This window comes from Neovison vison, chromosome 1, assembly GCF_020171115.1.
Source record: "Neovison vison isolate M4711 chromosome 1, ASM_NN_V1, whole genome shotgun sequence".
Taxonomy (NCBI): Eukaryota; Metazoa; Chordata; class Mammalia; order Carnivora; family Mustelidae; genus Neogale; species Neogale vison.
This window is the reverse complement of record NC_058091.1, coordinates 241,030,501-241,049,416: the sequence shown is the minus strand read 5'-3', so window position 1 is coordinate 241,049,416 and position 18,916 is coordinate 241,030,501. Positions and strand designations below refer to the sequence as shown.

The window sequence follows — 18,916 nt, the reverse complement described above, 5'->3', positions numbered from 1 at the left end:
TATTGAACTCGGGGTAACATGACTAAAACCAGAGAACCAATGCCACATGCAGCTGGTTGGATACTTTCCTAGACACAGTGGTAACCCTCATCAGTTGTCATGTATGTGTGAGGGGATATAATATTTTCCTTTCTTCCCATAAAAGATTTGCACAATTTCGAATTGTTCTTGGAGATTTCAATTTTGCTGGTATTCAGCAAGCCAATCGTATCCTGGGACCCATTTACTTCATCACTTTCATCTTTTTTGTGTTCTTTGTCCTGCTGGTAAGTATGACCATATATGTTCCCTTTTTTGCTTATAATTTTTAGAATAAAAAATGAAATTATTAATTTAGAAGAAATTATAGTATCACTGCTGAGCTGTCAGAGCTTTTTACATTTATTAGGAATTGTGTGGGTTCCTAGAAATCCAGGCCAAGTCCAGTGTCTAAAACGTTTTCAATTTGTCCAAAAGAGAATGTGATCACAGTAGTTACCATCTTGGTGTCTGACATGTGTCAAGAGTGTGCACAACTTCTCCGAGTATAACTTGAATATCCCAGGTCTGTCCAGCCAGGACATTCCCTACTGGCAGGGATGAATATATTCAGCCCATGTTGCAATGGCTTCTAGCCCTTACAGCTTAAAGTTCAGACCTTTGTGATTTTTAGGAGTCCGCAGGATGGGTCTTTCACACGTGCTCAAGACAAATTTATGTGGCCTTCCTAACCAGGAAAAGTTGCTTTCCTAGTCAAGGCACTGCTACTGTCCTCCTTGAAAACCCCTTTGTCAATACATAGCAGTTATCCCCATGTGGTGGCCGGAAGTCCTCACAGTGGCAGAGCTGGGCTTCAGTGAAAGGTGGAGGTGGCCTGAGAGTAAGAATACCCTCTCCACAATTGTTTGTATTATCCGGACATAGTATTCCTAAGAGCCCTGGTAAAACTGTGACTTTAAACAGCTTTATAGAATTAAAAAAAAAAAAAAAAACCACTCTTACAAAAATATACTTATTCTGTTCTGATATGCAATGTTGACCAATTAGTGTGTGTATGTATATGTGTATATATTCATAGATATATATTAGTACCCAGTTCATATGCATTATTTTATATTGTTTTTCTCATTTACCATAAACATAGTTGCTTATATCCACACTATACATTTCCCATTCTACTATGTTATAGTCTGCATAGCCATTTCTCTGTTACTGAGCATATGGGCTACTTTTATTTTTTTTTAAAGATTTTATTTATTTATTTGACAGACAGATCGCAAGTAGGCAGAGAGGCAGGCAGAGAGAGAGAGGAGGATGCAGGCTCCCCACTGAGCAGAGAGCCCAATGCGGGGCTTGATCCCAGGACCCTGAGATCATGACCCGAGCCGAAGGCAGAGGCTTTAACCCACTGAACCCCTAAGCATATGGGCTACTTTTAAAATTTAAATCTAATTTACAAATCCCAGCACTTAGGGCTCCTGGGTGGCTCAGTAGGTTAAACGTCTGCCTTCAGCTCACATCACGATTCCAGGGGTCGTGGGCCTGGGAATGAGTCCCACATCAGGCTCAGCAGGGTGTGCTTGACTCTCTGCCTCCGTCCCTCTTCTCAGCTTGTGCTCACTCACTCTAAAAAACAAAACAAACAAACAAAAACACAAAAAAAAACAAATCCCAGTGCTTATCAGTCACTAACATTTAAACTAAATTTTGGGGTGCCTGGATGGCTCAGCTGTTAAACAGCTGCCTTCAGCTTAGGTCATGTTCCCAGGGCCCTGGGATCGAGCCTCAAATCGGGCTCCCTGCTGAGAGGGAAGCCTGCTTCTCCCTGTGCCAGCCGCTTCCCCTGCTTATGTTTCCTCTCTCGCTGTGTCTGTCAAATAAAGAAATAAAATCTTTAAAAATATATAAAATACTAAACTACTAAAAATATATATAAAATATATATATAAAAATATATAAAATACCAAACTACTAGAACTCATACAGCAATTCAGCAACGTGGCAGGATACAAAGTCAATATGCAGAAATCAGTGGCTTTCTTATACACTAACAATGAAAATACAGAAAGGGAAATTAGAGAATCAATTCCATTTACTATAGCACCAAGAACCATAAGATACCTGGGAATAAACCTAACTAAAGAGGTAAAGGATCTGTACTTGAGGAACTACAGAACACTCATGAAAGAAATTGAAGAAGACACAAATAGATGGAAGACCATTCCATGCTCTTGGATCGGAAGAATAAACATTGTTAAAATGTCTATACTGCCTAGAGCAATCTATACTTTTAATGCCATTCCGATCAAAATTCCACCGGCATTCTTCAAAGAGCTGGAGAAAATAATCCTAAAATTTGTATGGAATCAGAAGAGACCCCCGAATCGCTAAGGAAATGTTGAAAAACAAAAATAAAGCTGGCGGCATCACCTTACCTGATTTCAAGCTTTATTACAAAGCTGTGATCACCAAGACAGCATGGTACTGGCATAAAAACAGACACATAGACCAGTGGAACAGAGTAGAGAGCCCAGATATGGACCCTCAACTCTATGGTCAATTAATCTTTGACAAAACAGGAAAAAATATACAGTGGAAAAAAGACAGTCTCTTCAATAAATGGTGCTGGACAGCTATATGTAGAAGAATGAAACTCGACCATTCTCTTACACCGTACACAAAGATCAACTCAAAATGGATAAAAGACCTCAACGTGAGACAGGAATCCATCAGAATCTTAGAGAACATAGGCAGAAATCTCTTTGATATCAGCCACAGCAACTTCTTTCAAGATACGTCTCCAAAGGCAAAGGAAACAAAAGCGAAAATAAACTTCTGGGACTTCATCAAAATCAAAAGCTTCTGCACAGCAAAGGAGACAGTCAAAAAAACAAAGAGGCAACCCACGGAATGGGAGAAGATATTTGCAAATGACAGTACAGACAAAAGGTTGATATCCAGGATCTATAATGAACTCCTCAAACTCAACCCACATGAAACAGACAAACACATCAAAAAATGGGCAGAAGATATGAACAGACACTTCTCCAATCAAGACATACAAATGGCTATCAGACACATGAAAAAATGCTCATCATCATTAGCCCTCAGGGAGATTCAAATTAAAACCACATTGAGATATCACCTTACACCAGTTAGAATGGCCAAAATTAACAAAACGGGAAACAACATGTGTTGGAGGGGATGTGGAGAAAGGGGAACCCTCTTCCACTGTTGGTGGGAATGCAAGTTGGTGCAGCCTCTTTGGAGAACAGTGTGGAGATTCCTCAAGAAATTAAAAATAGAGCTTCCCTATGACCCTGCAATTGCACTCCTGGGTATTTACCCCAAAGACACAGATGTCGTGAAAAGAAGGGCCATCTGTACCCCAATGTTTATAGCAGCAATGGCCACAGTCGCCAAACTATGGCCACAGTCGCCAAACCAAGATGCCCTTCAACGGATGAATGGATAAGGAAGATGTGGTCCATATACACTATGGAGTATTATGCCTCCATCAGAAAGGATGAATACCCAACTTTTGTAGCAACATGGACGGGACTGGAAGAGATTATGCTGAGTGAAATAAGTCAAGCAGAGAGAGTCAATTATCATATGGTTTCACTTATTTGTGGAGCATAACCAATAGCATGGAGGACAAGGGGTGTTAGAGAGGAGTAGGGAATTTGGGTAAATTGGAAGGGGAGGCGAACCATGAGAGACTATGGACTCTGAAAAACAATCTGAGGGGTTTGAAGTGGCCGGGGGGTGGGAGGTTGGGGTACCAGGTGGTGGGTATTATAGAGGGCACGGCTTGCATGGAGCACTGGGTGTGGTGAAAAAATAATGAATACTGTTTTTCTGAAAATAAATAAATAAATAATTTTTAAAAATATATATAAAATAAAATTTTACTGAAATAATTATGTAATTATTTCTCACCAGAACATGTTCTTGGCAATTATTAATGATACATATTCTGAAGTGAAAGCTGATTATTCAATAGGCAGAAGGCCAGATTTTGAACTTGGTAAAATGATTAAAAAGGTATGTCTAATTCTTTTCCTAATTTGAATGCTAAGACAAATCTTGTTCAGTTTATACTCTTGTCATTTGAATAGCACTTAAACCCCAAGTAGTGGTGGGGGTTTTTTGTTTTGTTTTGTCTAGGTCCAGTCTTGCTTTTATTTGTATTATTTCACTGTCAGGGAAGTGAGATTTCTTTCTGGCTTTAAAAAAGATGGCCAAAACTATTTCAGATTTCAATATATCAAATAGCAATTGAGCTGTTTACTAAATGCAAAGCAGCGTTGGGTTTTACAATAAAACTATCCTTTCCCTCCAAAAATGTTCAACTTAGATCCTAGTAAATTTCTATAAATAATCTTAACTCAGAACTCCTTGGGCCTTATCTTGCTCACTTTCATGTTTCTTTTAATAGCAACACTCTTATTAGTCACCCTGGGCTTAAAACTTTGAATTTTTTACTCCCTGACACTCTGTTGCCAAGACTTGTGTGTCAAGATCATCTCTGTGGTTTTTGTTCACATTTCGGAAATTCAAGGTCGTGCTGATTCTAACCGCCACCACTGTTAGAGCCCTTGGTACTTTTCCCCAGCTTGTCTGGTAACCTCTTCTGGCCTCTTCCCTGTGCCAGCCCAGCCCAGATGTTACTTCTCTGCTCACAGTTCTTCCGAGTTTCTCTGGGCCTGTCAAAGAAAGTCCAAGTTTTTTATCCACTCAAGGACCTTCTCAAATCTCACAGTCCCAACCTGTCTTTATTCACGATCACTGAACTATGTAGCATGTCTGTCTTCCATGCGCCCATGGACAGCATGGTGTGTCCCAGCCAGTGTTTGACCACAGAGCTGTGCACCATCACTTGCTGTTCCTCTCCCCACTGGGCTTCTACTCATGTTACTCACTGACCCCCAGCAATGTTTCCCCTTCCCTCGATGACCCTCTGTTCTCCTGGATAGAGTGGCATCTTCCCTGTCCTCTCAACAACTACCTCACTTGAGTTGTCAGCAGAGTCATGTGTGTCCCATCTTGCTCATCTCTGCACAGACATGGCTCTAACCGCATCACTTCACACAGGAAAAGTCCTAAGAGCCACCAGGTGACTGGAGCTTAAAAACTCTGTCCAAGAACTCACCTGCAAAAGGAAACTATTAATATGTCCCCCAGTGAGCTGAAGTGTGGGTTTTTCATCTTTTATCTCTTGATTATGGTGCTGGATATATGCATTAAAGTGTTAACATCCTTAAATGCAATAAATATTAGTAAAACTTTTCAAGGAATTTTTTTTCCAGAAAATATAAGCGATGACCAAGTGAAAGAAAGATAATCATAGCACTGCCTCCATATTTCTTTAGGGTAGTAGTCCCTAGAGACAGGCATTCCATATTTCTTATTTCTTGATCAAAATTAATACAGTGTTTATTACGTATTTGTAATTATGTATTTATTATGTATTTGTTCAAATCTTAAACTATTTTTAATTATGCCCAGAGTTACTACAATGCTCTTGAAAAACTGAAACTAAAGAAACCGGAAGAGGATGAAGACAAGAAAAAGTAAGATGACTTAATTTTTAACTTGGCATTTCAAACTGTATATTATATTAGAAACTCACAGTGAAAGTAAGATTCTGATTGCAGAACAATCCCCACCCAGTGTGCTGATTCTAAATACGTTGCTGATGCATCATCCAGTAGTAACTCCTAATTCTGAGAGTGCCATGAGACTCCAAGCTAAGCTAATTAAACATTAATATTAATGCATGCCATGCCACTCAGTAAAAGCTTTAACAGAAAGCTGGACAGAATACAGACCCCCTAAAGGTAGGAAAAAATTTTAGTCTGCATTAACTGCATTCACTTAGCTATCAAAATAAAAAAGCTTTACACAAAATATTTTAAGGATACCTTCATACCTGCTGAATCATTTTGGTGTCAAAATGCTTCCAAAACCCAAGCCTCTGGCAGTGGGACATAATATAAACATTTTTTATAGCTAGAGATGACACTCTTAAGAACTTACTGATGATCACATTTTCCAAATAATTAGCATTATCAGAAGGACTGAAATGCAATTCAGACACTTACTATAGAGCTGATTATATTTAGTGCTGCATTTCCCTTTCCACTGTCATATGCCTGTGATTTTTATTTTATATTGTTAGTGAGAAAGGCGGAGATTTGGTTGAGCGAGCCAGAAGAGAAGGCTTTGATGAAAATGTAAGATTTTAACTTTCTCATAAGGATAACTTTATTAGAAACAGGCCTACAAAAAAGTTCTGATTAAGAATTGAAATGATTTGTTTTCTTTAGAGCAGTAGTTGCCACCTCCAAAAATTTCTCCCAGAATCCAGCTGTTTTGTTGTTTAGAACAAGTTATTTCAACCCTACATGCTACCTCTCTTATTGTTGCTCTCAGCCTACACCCTGGTCCTCCAGCTGTAGTCACTGTGGGATTATCACATAGGGTTCAGTGAGTATACTCTATTGACATGATCATGTAATTTTTCTCTTGTAATCATTAATGTGATGAATCACTTTTAATGTTTTATACAGTTGACCCTGGAACAATGAAAAGCTTATGTTTACAAAGTCCATGTGTACGTGGACCCATGTAGTTCAAACCCGCATTGTTTAAGAACCATGTTGTTGAACAACAGTTTGAATTTCGTGGGTCCAGTTATATGAGGATCTTTTTTTTTTTTCAATAAATACAATGCAGTATTTACTGTGAAGGTATTTTCTCTGCCTTATGATTTTACCAGTACACTTTTTTCTCTAGCTTACTTTATTATAATAATACAGTATATAGTAAATATACAGAATATGTTTTAGTTGACTGCTTATGGTATTGATAAGGCTTCAATCAACAGTAGGCTTTTAGTTGTTACATTTTTAGGGAGTCAAAAGTTACACACACATTTCTGACTGCACAAGGTTTAGCACCCCAGCCCCTGTGTTGTTCAGTATCAGCTCTACATGTAGTGGAGTGAGGTTTCTCACTGTGAGATAAGGAAGTTACAAAAAGAAAAGGTTGAAGGTTAAAATAAACTTTGTGGTGTTGGATTATAATTGTAGATTGTGTGTGTGTGTGTGTGTGTGTGTGTGTGTGTATTCTATAGCTCTATCCACTGAGAAGTCTAGAAGTAATAAGAGTTAGTTCCCTAAACCTTGGTTTCCAAATACCATTCTCTCCTAAAAAAGAAGCAGGGCCCCTTGGAGATATAGCTAAATTCTGGGGCTGGAAAATACAACGTAAATCTGGAACATCTTGTTGAGTCAGAGAGTAAAAGTGTTCAAAGAATAATAAAGATATGTTAAAAGGATGCAAGGGTCATATTCAAGGGCTCCCACTCGCCAAATCTGGGAATGTTTAAGAGCTATAATGAATAATAACGGAGAACCCATTGAATAACGTAGGATTCCATGAGTTCATACTGACCTAAACACATACATGGATAAAAGCTGGAGGAAGAATGGACCTTTTCCATACCTCTCCACAAAATGCATATTAATTACAAAAAGAAAGGAGTTATGTCAGGGTATAGGAATATGGCAGATCTGCCTTAATCAGTAGGAGAAAAAACTGAAAGCATACACCAGCTGGTAAGATGCTAAGAGAACACAGCATCACTTCAGTAACACTCATGCCAAAGATGCATAACATAACAAAATGTAACACAAAACTAAAACTGAGGGACCTTCTACAAAATAACTGGCCTGTGTTCTTCAGAAGAAGAACAAGTGTCAAGAAAGCCAAGGTAAAGCTGAGGAACTACACCTGACTGAATGAGATGAAAAGACAAATAAATGTAATGCGTAATCCTGAACTCTAGATTCTTTTGCTATATAAAGGGCACCATTGGGACAACTGACAAATTTGAATGGGGGACCCAGCATTAGAGGATAATAATTTATCAATATCAGTTTTCTGATTCTGATGGTTAAGCTGTAAAGGAGAACATCCTTGTATGCAGCAAATACACACTGACATGCTCAGGGACAATGTGACATTCATGTTGGCATCTCCAAATACTTCAAAGGAAAAAAAAAGTACTTATACTGTTCTTATCCCCCTACCCAAGCCACCCAGGCACCCCTCTGTACTGTTCTTATAAGTTTCCCATAAGTTTGAGATTCTTTTAAAAACAAAACTGTAATTGAATAAACCATTTCTGAGATAAAAGATGATGTAAATTGAAAAACATACTGTGTACCCAGGGGAAATCACCTAGAATGAACATGATATTCATCCAAGTAAAATATGGACTCAAAAGAAAAAGAAAACCAGGTTAACATGAAAATATTCACTACCACAAATCAACAGAACAATACCTCAAATTATGTAAGGAAAGAAAATGTAAGCCAAGCATATTTATATCCAGCAGACTTGTGCTGCAAGTATAAAGACTCAAATGGTTTTTATTTTTTTTTTAAGATTTTATTTATTTGTTTGACAGAGACAGTGAGAGAGGGAACAAGCAGGGGGAGTGGGAGAAGGAGAGGCAGGCTTCCCGCTGAGCAGGGAGCCCCATGGCTTGATCCTAGGACCCTGGGATCATGATCTGAGCTTAAGGCAGACGCTTAACAACTGAGCCACCCAGGCCCTTGAATAGTTTTGAACATGCAAGAACTCAAAGAATACTGTTGTATCCCTAAGGAGTCTACAAGAACATCAGCTTCAGCTAACCAGAAGACTGGAGAAATTTTGGGAAAAGGGAGGGAGAAAGAAGATACAAAATAGAAAACATTGACTGACTGGTTTGAATATATAGCTAAAAGTTAAAGAATTATCATTTAGAGTTAATAATTAGTAAGAATTAATTTTAGCATATTTAACAATACAATAAAACATTAAGAAATTGTTTCAGTGATTTTAAAACACATTTTCTTTTCACATTTTTTTTTAATTTTATTCATTTATTTGACAGACAGAGATCACAAGTAGGCAGAGAGGCAGGCAGACAGAGAGTAGGAAGCAGGCTCTCCGAGGAGCAGAGAGCCTGATGTGGAGTTTGATCCCAGGACGCTGAGATCATGACCTGAGCCGAAGGCAGAGGCTTTAACCCACTAAGCCACCCAGGCACCACTCTTTTCACATTTTAACATTGTTAAAATCAAGATGTGCCTTGAGGTTGACAGGGTGTCGTAGGTAATTGGCAGCCTTTCTTTCTCATATGGTCCATAAACAATGGTGTGTCTTACACTAGACTCCCATCTTTCAGATACAATAAAACATGGTAATAAGACTAAATACAGTTGCGTAATAGAAAGATGAGGAGGAAAAAACTATAAGCTCACATACTCAATGAACTTGTTTGATTCATTTTTGAAGGAACCAAAGCAAGAAGAGAGGACCCAAGTTGTATAAAAAGATACATAAATAAAAACAAACCACTAAAACAAAACCATATATACCATTCTAAGGGCAGAAGAACCAAAACAAAAGCAAAAACCAAAATATACCATGTGGTTCAAAATTTAAAACATACCATAAAACAGTATGACATAACTGTAACCAGTTATGTCTGACAGTCAATCAGTAGAAGCAACTAAGCTTAATTTACTTAAAAAGAAAAATTTTCAGATTGAATCATAAAGCAACACCCAATTCTATGCTATATCCTAAAATATATACCTAAAGTAAAGTGATTCAGAAAAGTTCAATATAAAAGCATGAGCAAAGGTTTAAACAGATAAGCGAAAGGTTTAGAGGACACAACTGAATATAAGTTAAGATAGAATTCTAGACCTACAGCTCTAAATGAGATGAAGGGCACTTTATGTGCTAACATAACTTTAATAGTTATGATTATCTATGCACCAAATAATACAGCATTAAATTCTGTCAAGTATGGCCTACTGAACTTATAAAATGAGAAATAGGAACAATGAAAGTAGAGATCAGGAAAAATAAAAGGATAAAAACTACAAAAAAATAAAATGGGTAAGGTGATCTTATAGTTACATATTTAACTTTGTACTCGCAGAAGATACATCTGCTTTTCAAAAATCCATTCATAAAAAATTATCATTATAGGGGCACCTGGGTGGCTCAGTCAGTTAAGCATCTGCCTTCAGTTCAGGTAATGATCCCAGGGTCCTGAGATTGAGCCCCACATTATGCTCCCTGCTCAGTGGAAAGCCTGCAGCTCCCTTTGCCCTTCCCCCCAGCTCCCACTTGTGCTATCTCTCTCTCTCAAATAAATAAATAAAATCTTTTAAAAAAATGATAATCTATTGAGCCACAAAAAACAATAAATTCCAAAAACTAGTTAATACAGAAAAAAGTTATTTAAAAGCAACATAGTAAAAATACTTTGAAATCAAAAAATAAAAAGATTACTTAACTGACTTTAGGGGTGCCTGGGGGGCTCAGTGGGTTAAGCCTCTGCCTTCAGCTCAGGTCGTGGTCTCAGGGTCCTGGGATCAAGCCCAGCATCGGGCTCTCTGCTCAGTAGGGAGCTTGCTTCCCCCTAACCGACTTTAAACTATTAAACAATTCTTGTGGTGCCTGGGTGGTTCTTGGTGGTGCCTGGGTGGTTACAGTGCCAGGTAAGCACTGGACTCTTTTTTTTTTTTTTTTTTTTTAAGATTTCACCTATTTGACAGAGAGAGATCACAAGTAGGTAGAGAGACATGCAGGAGGGAGGGGGGAGCAGGCTTCCCACTGAGCAGAGAGCCTTGATGTGGGGCTCGATCCCAGGACCCTGAGATCATGACCTAAGCCAAAGGCAGAGGCTTAACCCACTGAGCCACCCAAGCACCCCAGCACTGGACTCCTGATTTCCACTAGGGTCTGATCTCAGGGTTGTGAGATCAAGCCCTGCGTCAGGCTCTGTGCTCAGCAGAGTCTGCATGAGTTTCTCTCTCTCCACCTTTGCCCTTCCCTACTGCTTGCATTCTCTCAAAGAATATAAATACTTAAAAATAAATAAATAAATACAATCCTTTTTTAAAAACTATTAAACAATTCTTGAATCAAATAGGAAATGCAAAATGAAATTGCAGAATTCTTATAAAAAACACCAAAAACACTATACAGCAGAATCTATGAGAAAGTCAAATGCCAGAAGAAAATCAAGAGCCTTAAATTTATCAATAAAAATCAAGACTGAAAAACTGATTTTAGCATGTAACTCAAAAAGTTAGAAAAGAACAATAAATAGAAAAAAAAGAAATAAAAACAGAATTAATGAGTGGCAAATACAAAGTTGTATAAATAAGTAAAATGGCTGGTTCTTTGAAAAGATGAGAAAAGATGAAGAAAAGATGAAGAAACTACTAGCCAACAAACATGGAATAAGAGGGAGAAAGCATAAACATGCATAGTAAGAAATTGCAATGGGAGAAATAATGAAGAAACAAGTTTCTCAACAATCTTGAGAAAGAGTTACTGGAGAAAGAAGAAAGCTGGAGGCATAATACACCCTGCTTTCAAATTATATTGCAAAGATGTTGGGGCATCTGGGTGGGTTAGTCAGTTAAGCATCAGACTTGATTTCCACTCAGTTCATGATCTCAGGGTTGTTAGATCAAGTTCTGCATCTGGCTCTGTGCTGGGCATGGAGCCTCAAGATTGTCTTTCTCCTTCTCCCTCTACCCCTCTCACCCCCAGCTTGTGCTCTCTCTCTAAAAAACAAGGAAAAAACCTAACAAAACCCAGAGCTTTGGCAATCTAAATATCTGGTATTTGCATAAGAGGAGACACAAAACCAATGGAATAAACTAGAGAGTCCAGAAATAAACCCTCGCATATATGACCAATTAATTTATGACAAGAGTGCCAAGAATTTACACTGGGGAAGAGACAATCTCTTCAATAAATGGTGCTGGGGAAACTAGAGAGCCACATGCAAAAGAGCAAAACTGGACCAATATCTTACATAAAATTTACATAAAATTAACAAAATGGATTAAAGACTTCAAGACCCAAAGCCATAAAATTCTCTTGGAAGACAACATAGGCAGTAAGTTCCTTGTCTTCGGTGGCAGTGATGATTTTTTGGATCTGAAACCAAAAACAAAGGCAGCAAAGGCAAAAACAAAACAAAAGCAAAAACAAAACAGACTACAGCAAGCTAAAAGCTTCCGTGTAGCAAAGGAAACAATTAACAAAATGAAAAGGCAACCCACTGCATAGAAGAAAATATTTGCAAATTACACATCTGATAAGGAGTTGCTATCCAAAATATGTAAAGAACTCATATAACTCAATAACAACAAAACAATCCAACTGGAAAATGAACAGAGGACCTGAATAGACATTTGTCCAAAAAAGACAGAGATGGTCAACAGGTACATGAAAAGGTACTCAACATTACTAATCACCAGGGAAATGTCAATCAAAACCACAATGAGCTATCACCTCCACTAATCAAAATGTCTGTTGTCAAAAAGACAAGAGATATCGAGTATTGTCAAAGATGCGGAGTAAAGGGAACTCTTGTGCACTGATGGTGGAAATGAAAACTGGCGCAGTCACTGTGGAAAACAATACGGAGTTTCCTCAAAAAGTTAAAACTGGAACATATGATTATCAGTAATTCCACTTCTGGGTATTTATCTGAAGGGGATACAAATGCTTAATTCTAAGAGATATCCAAGCCATGTTCATTCCAGCATTATTTAGAATAGCCAAGGGATGGAAATAACCTAAGCGTCCATCAATGAATGAATGGATAAAGAAATGGATATACAGAGAGGAATATTACTCAGCCATTAAAAAAAAGGGAAATGCAGGGCACCTGGGTGGCTCAGTGGGTTAAGCCGCTGCCTTCGGCTCAGGTCATGATCTCAGGGTCCTGGGATCGAGTCCCGCATCGGGCTTTCTGCTCAGCAGGGAGCCTGCTTCCCTCTCTCTCTCTCTGCCTGCCTCTCCATCTACTTGTGATTTCTCTCTGTCAAATAAATACATAAAATCTTTAAAATGCAAACTATTTAAAAAAAGAAATATTTTAAGTCAGAGAAAGATAAATACTGTATGATCTCATATGTAGAATCTAAAAACAACAAACAACAAAAAACTGAACTCATAGAGAACAGACTGGTGATTCAAGGGGAGGAGGGGTGGAGAGTTGGTAAAATGGGTGAAGATGATTAAAAGGTACAAACTTCCAGTTATAACATAAGTTCTGGGGATGGATGTACAGCATGATGATTACAATTAATAATACCATATTATATATTTGAAAGTTACTAAGAGAGTAGATCTTAAAAATTCCTATCACATGAAAAAAAACCTGTAACTGTGTAGTGATGAATGTTAACTATTATCTACACCTACTACAGTGATCATTTCATAATTTTTACATATACAAAATCTTCATGTCATACCCTGGAAAAAAATCACTGAGACTTTTTCGTATAACTCTATGCAAATAACATTTGAAAAACTGAATGCAGTGGGTAATTTTTCTCTGAAAATAAATTAACCAAATCTGAGCCCAGAACAGAGTTTACAAAGGCTAAACAAATCTACTCTGTAGAGTAGTATAAAGTCATCAGAGCTACCTGAAAAATAAATCGGGCCCAGAATGCTTCACAAAGGAATTTTATCAGATTTGTAAGGAATAAAGAGTTTCAATCTATTTAAACTGTTCCAGAAAAAAAGGGAAAATGGAAAACCTCCAAATTACTTTTATTAAATGTCTATACAGTCATTATGTAAAATGACTATATATGTGTATGTATATACACATACACACATAAAAATAACTATATATACACACACAAACACATATCACTTCCAAATTTTGATCAGAAATCCTACATAAAGTATTAGCAACAGAATCTAACAGAACACAGTAATATATCACGATTCAACAGGGTTGAAAGACTAGATTGGTTATCAACTAATTAACATAATCCATTCCATTAACAGATCCAAAAGGAAAGTTGCATGATCATTTTCCACAGATGCTGGGTATTTGATAAGCTTAAGCATCCAATCTTAGGGGGACAACAAAATAAAAAAAAAACAAAACAGAACAAAACAGAAATCAATGGACACTTCCTTGATATGGTGAAAACTTATTTATTTCACCTCTAAGCTAGCACCTTACTTAACAGGGGAACACTGGACATGTCAGGAACAAGAAAGGATATACTGGAGGGATCAGCCAAAAATAATTAAGAAAAATAAACTAGAAGGGTAAGAATTGGGAGATATAAACAACATTTACTTGACATATGATTCTTTTAAGTTTCCTAGGTATGCATGTTTCCTAGGTATGCAAGTACAAGAATTTAATATAGCAATAATAAAAAATAATTTACATAATCAAATACTCTGTAATAGCAACAAAATAGAAAATGCAAAAATAAAATAAAAACAAAATAGAAAAGAATTAATGTGTTTAAAACCAAGATAAGAAAATTTAATACATCCCTTAAAGATACAAAAATACATTTGATCAAATATGAATATATACTTTCAGTCAGGACCTAATCAGAAAAATGGAATACACATTATATATTTTTTATTTATTATTTTTTCTTTTTTAAGATTTTATTTGAGAGAGAGAGAGAGAGCATAAAGGGAGAGTGAGAGGGAGAAGCAGACTCCACTGAGCAGAGAGCCGAGGACCCTGAGATCATTACCTGAGCTGAAGGCAGATGCTTAATGGACTGAGCCACCCAGATGCCCCACATTATATATTTTAAAAAGAAAAAAATTACTATAAGGGACTGGTTACATGGGCACTGGAAGGCAGAAAAAGTAAAAACACTGATGCAGCTCATACTGTAGGAAGATGCTACCACACCCAAGGCTAAGGTTGCAAAAAGTGAAGTTATCTGAACCTCATCTTAGAGAAGCCGCCTACGGAGCTGTTGTTCAGACCTCTGCAGGTAATCCCCATCGCACTCCTGCTGCTACTGTTTCTGAGGGAGTATGATGAGCCTGGTTCTGGGAATGCCTAAAGACCTTGAACTGCAGTAGCCAGGTGCCAACCACAGCTGCTGGCGATGACTACCATTTGCAGAAACAATGCTGAGAGATGAAAACCCAAATCCTTCACCCTGCCATCCTCCACTAAGGCAGAACCTAACAAGCCAGTAGCCAGAGTCTGGGGAAAGAGGCTTGTAAAACCTGAGACCTAGCATCATAGAGCATAAAAGGGCAAATTTTGAGTTGAGAGAAATCAGCTAAATAGTAGGTCCAGAAGACCCTTTTGGCTATTTAGTATACACATTTGAACTTGCATAAAATGACACTAACTATCTTTCATGGTTCCATCCAATAAAGTAGAACTATCCTTTATACAAATGAAGGCACTTTTGTCCTCTCCCCTGAAAGGAAGCAGCAAAATCCCAACAGTAATTTTGTCTATCTCTGTGTGATGTTAAGACCTCTATCTCTGGGTGATGTTAAGACCTTTCTTAATGATATCACAATTCCTTAAAAACTTAATGTTTAAAACTACATATAGTTTTAAAGATCAAGAGTTGCATGCTCATACCGACTACACCAACCAGGCATCCCTAAACTATATAGTTTATTTCTGGACATAAAACAGGAATCCCCCAGAGAATTCCCTGGATACCAAATATAGCCCTCTCTGCACCTATTTTGTAGCAGCAACCAATTTTCCCTTGGTACTCAGTTCAGGGAGTACCTATTTGTTTGCTTGGTGGGTCAGCAGCCTGAGGAATGTCAAATGGCCAGATGGTAGTCTCACATTCGCAGTCAGTTATTATGTCCCCTGGTGGAAGCATACTATCTCTGATATTGGCTACCAAATAGCACAGCCACTGTGAACACTAAATTAATGCAGGGACGACAGTAAGTGACAGCTAACATCTATAGGGAAGAGGTGAGGTGATTAGAACTTGAAACTTGGGAGAAAATGCCCCCAGAACTGCCACCTTGCTTTTAAGAAAGGGTGCCACTTTCCTGTGGACATCAAGGCAGGCTTCATATAGTGATGGTTGAGATGGTTTTTTAAAAGGATGAGTCAAGTTTACTAGGCAGTCCATTTAACCCATACTACTACCACATCCATATTATAACAGGCCTGGTCATTTAGAAATAGTTGCATGGTCTACCACTTTAACACCACATTAAAAGTGTGAGTTATGTCAAAACATGAATGCTACAATGTGGCCAAAATAAAACTAGGAAGATTAAAAGCCATCCTTTCCTACTTCTGCCATGTTGGTTTACAGGACAGACACTGTCTGATAATCTCTCTGACCAGAACAGCACACATTTATCAAATAAAGAGTGTACCAACTTAGGCACCACCATCCTCTCTGGACCAAGTCATCAGAATCCTTATAAAGGGATCAACTTTGGTACTTCACAGTATTGCTGAAGCAGGGCAGTATGGTTCTGATTCACTGAGAAGTCTGTGGATCATATCTGGGTGCAAGGTCTCTCTCTTTTTTTTTTTTTTAACATACATTTATTTATTTATTTATTTGAGAGAGAGAGAGAGAGCACAAGCAAGAGGAGTGGCAGGCAGAGGGCAAAGCAGGCTTCCTGCTGAGAAGGGAGCCCAATGCGGGACTCAATCCCAGGACCCTGGGATCATGACCTGAGCCAAGAGCAAACACTTAACTGGCTGAGCTACCCAGGCACCCCTCCTCTTTCTTTTTTTTTTTTTTTTTAAATTAAGTGCTGTCTCTAGTTTCTACAACGTAAGAGTGCATTTTTCCTGAAGTTGCGGAAGTTATTTGAACACTAAAAGGGAAGTGGGTGGTAGTGAGGACAAAACAAAGGAAGGACTCTTAAGGAGACAAATGTAGCAACAAGAATTTTCTGTTATGAGGAACTTATTTTGGGGTCTGTAGGCAGACTGCAGTGCAAAATTGATGCAGTAATCCTGAAAAGGGGACTGGGGGCTGATAGACAGCAGAGGTCTGGTTTGAAGCAGCTAGGAGGGCAAATACCCACAGATATACTTGGAAATACATTTGCTTCATTACACAGCAGAAGTACAGAAAAGAACAGCTCGGCTTCACCCAAGTGAAGAACAAGAGAACATGAGAAATTCAGCTGCAGAGTCAGAGGGGAAGAGGCAGTGAAACGAGAACAAGCTGATGATATTTAGTTTTAAAAAAACCTTAACTCTGGTGAACAGTTCTAACATCAAGCCCTCTCAAGTGAATTTGCTGATGCACAGATCTTAAAGCGAGGAAGGGCAAAACTCCAGTGGGGCTCAAAACCACAGCCCTGGAGAGATCAGTTTAAGATGATCAACCCCATGATGCTTGGGTACCAACTATGCTTGTCCTCTGACTTGACAGGAGATTGAAAGTGCAAAGCAGATGAAAAAGTGGAAAGACAGGCTTGAGAAAAAGTATTATTCTGCAGAAATTCAAGATGACTACCAGCCAGTCACTCAACAGGAATTTCGAGAGTAAGTATATGTTCTAACCAAGAACCGTGGGATATCCTGATATGGGGACTGAGGCCATGAGTTACGTTGTTTTTTCCCCTGAAACTAGACCTTACCAAGATGGCACTGCTTTTCTCATTTTTACCTAACTTTGAATTTAAGCAGAAAGCCCAAGACTCTATTTGTTTAAATTTAAGGTGAGAGTGAAACCAATTGCTTTTATCCTTATTATCTCCAAACAGGTACTGCCATTTATATTTGATATGCATAGCAAACACTGTTCTCCAATTTTAGAATAAAAGATCCAAACTTGGCCACACTAGGCATGTTTTAGAAGCCTGAAATACTATCCTCCCACTCCCAAGTACTTCACGAATAATCTGCTGACTCTTTAGGCACAAAGGTATGTTACTCATTCTCTGCTTCCTTCTAAATTATTCTCTAGGCTCTTTTTATATGCTGTGGAGCTGGAGAAAGAATTACACTATGTCAGTCTAAAACTAAACCGAGTGATGAGAAAGATTTCAACTCTACCAGCTTGAGAGATGTGCAGGTGAGAACCTCTGATATGATCACTGAGGGTTTGGTGGTTTTTTTTGTTGTTGTTGTTATCTGAGCATTTCTGACAAAAATTTATCCTTGCACTATTTACTAAACATGTCCCCATTACAGGTACATTTTTAAAAACACTACACCACCTATCAGCAAACTATCATCGGAGTCTATGATAATCTCAGAAGATTTCCAGAAATTAAGTACCCCTGAATGGGACCTACTATACAAGCCATGTGTATTACAGCACGTGTCCAGAGTTAGACACACAGTTAGACATGAAGGATTTTATTAGATTCATTAAATTCTAGCAATGTGAAGATAAAGTACAAAATAATGCTGCTTATGGTTCATGGGGAAGATCTCTAATTAATAGGTGACTAAGTAGGTAAAGACAGTTTTCCCAGTGTTACCTAGAATATAGAAACTGTTGATTTTTTTCATCACATACCAGGTTCTAACTTCTTCTGGCTACAGATAAATTAATAAATACTTGGGATTTGGGAAAACCATTCTGTAAGACCCCAAATAAAATAAGCTTACCTCCATTCTTCCCAGTTTGAGGTCACCTAGAAAAAGCTAAAATGTAGAAGACCAATCATCTACAAATATTTCACTATTATTTTCAAACTGGAATCATCCAGAAAGTTCCTAAAGTAACTCATTTAAAGTTTTATAAAAGTTTTTCTTAACTACTCTAAAAAGCAAAATATACTTTGAAAAATAAAGAGCAAGGTAGGAGTATCAGGGTTATGAGAAGTCAAATTAATGTATGAGAAGTAGGAATGGGGGGTACTGCAAAAAGCCCTGTCTGGGTGGTTGGCAAGTTGTGTGAAGTAACTCTTTTAATTTCTTTAGTGGGTTATACAAGCCCTCCTAGAAGAGCCATATGTTCTCTTAACCCAAACAACATCATCTGACCATAGTACTCAACTTCCACATTGATGCTCAATAGATGTTAAATCTACCCCCCTCCCTCCGGCCAGCCTCTTCTCTGAGAAAACTGTACCTCAAGTTTGCTCA

At 38.0% G+C, this 18,916-nt stretch overlaps 1 protein-coding gene across 2 annotated transcripts in view; it reads left to right on the top strand.

The window, feature by feature from the left end:
- The window catches only part of PKD2L2 (polycystin 2 like 2, transient receptor potential cation channel), a 41,527-nt gene that overhangs the window by 20,194 nt on the left and 2,417 nt on the right, over positions 1 to 18,916 (top strand). Inside the window, exons 9-14 of one of the 2 annotated variants that reach the window (XM_044226909.1) lie at positions 146 to 266; positions 3,925 to 4,026; positions 5,491 to 5,555; positions 6,164 to 6,218; positions 17,250 to 17,362; positions 17,787 to 17,883. In XM_044226909.1, coding sequence (XP_044082844.1) covers positions 146 to 266; positions 3,925 to 4,026; positions 5,491 to 5,555; positions 6,164 to 6,218; positions 17,250 to 17,362; positions 17,787 to 17,883 — 553 coding nt within the window. Of the gene's footprint in view, positions 1 to 145; positions 267 to 3,924; positions 4,027 to 5,490; positions 5,556 to 6,163; positions 6,219 to 17,249; positions 17,363 to 17,786; positions 17,884 to 18,916 lie in introns of those variants that run through there. The other variant, XM_044226914.1, reaches the window with a different exon arrangement.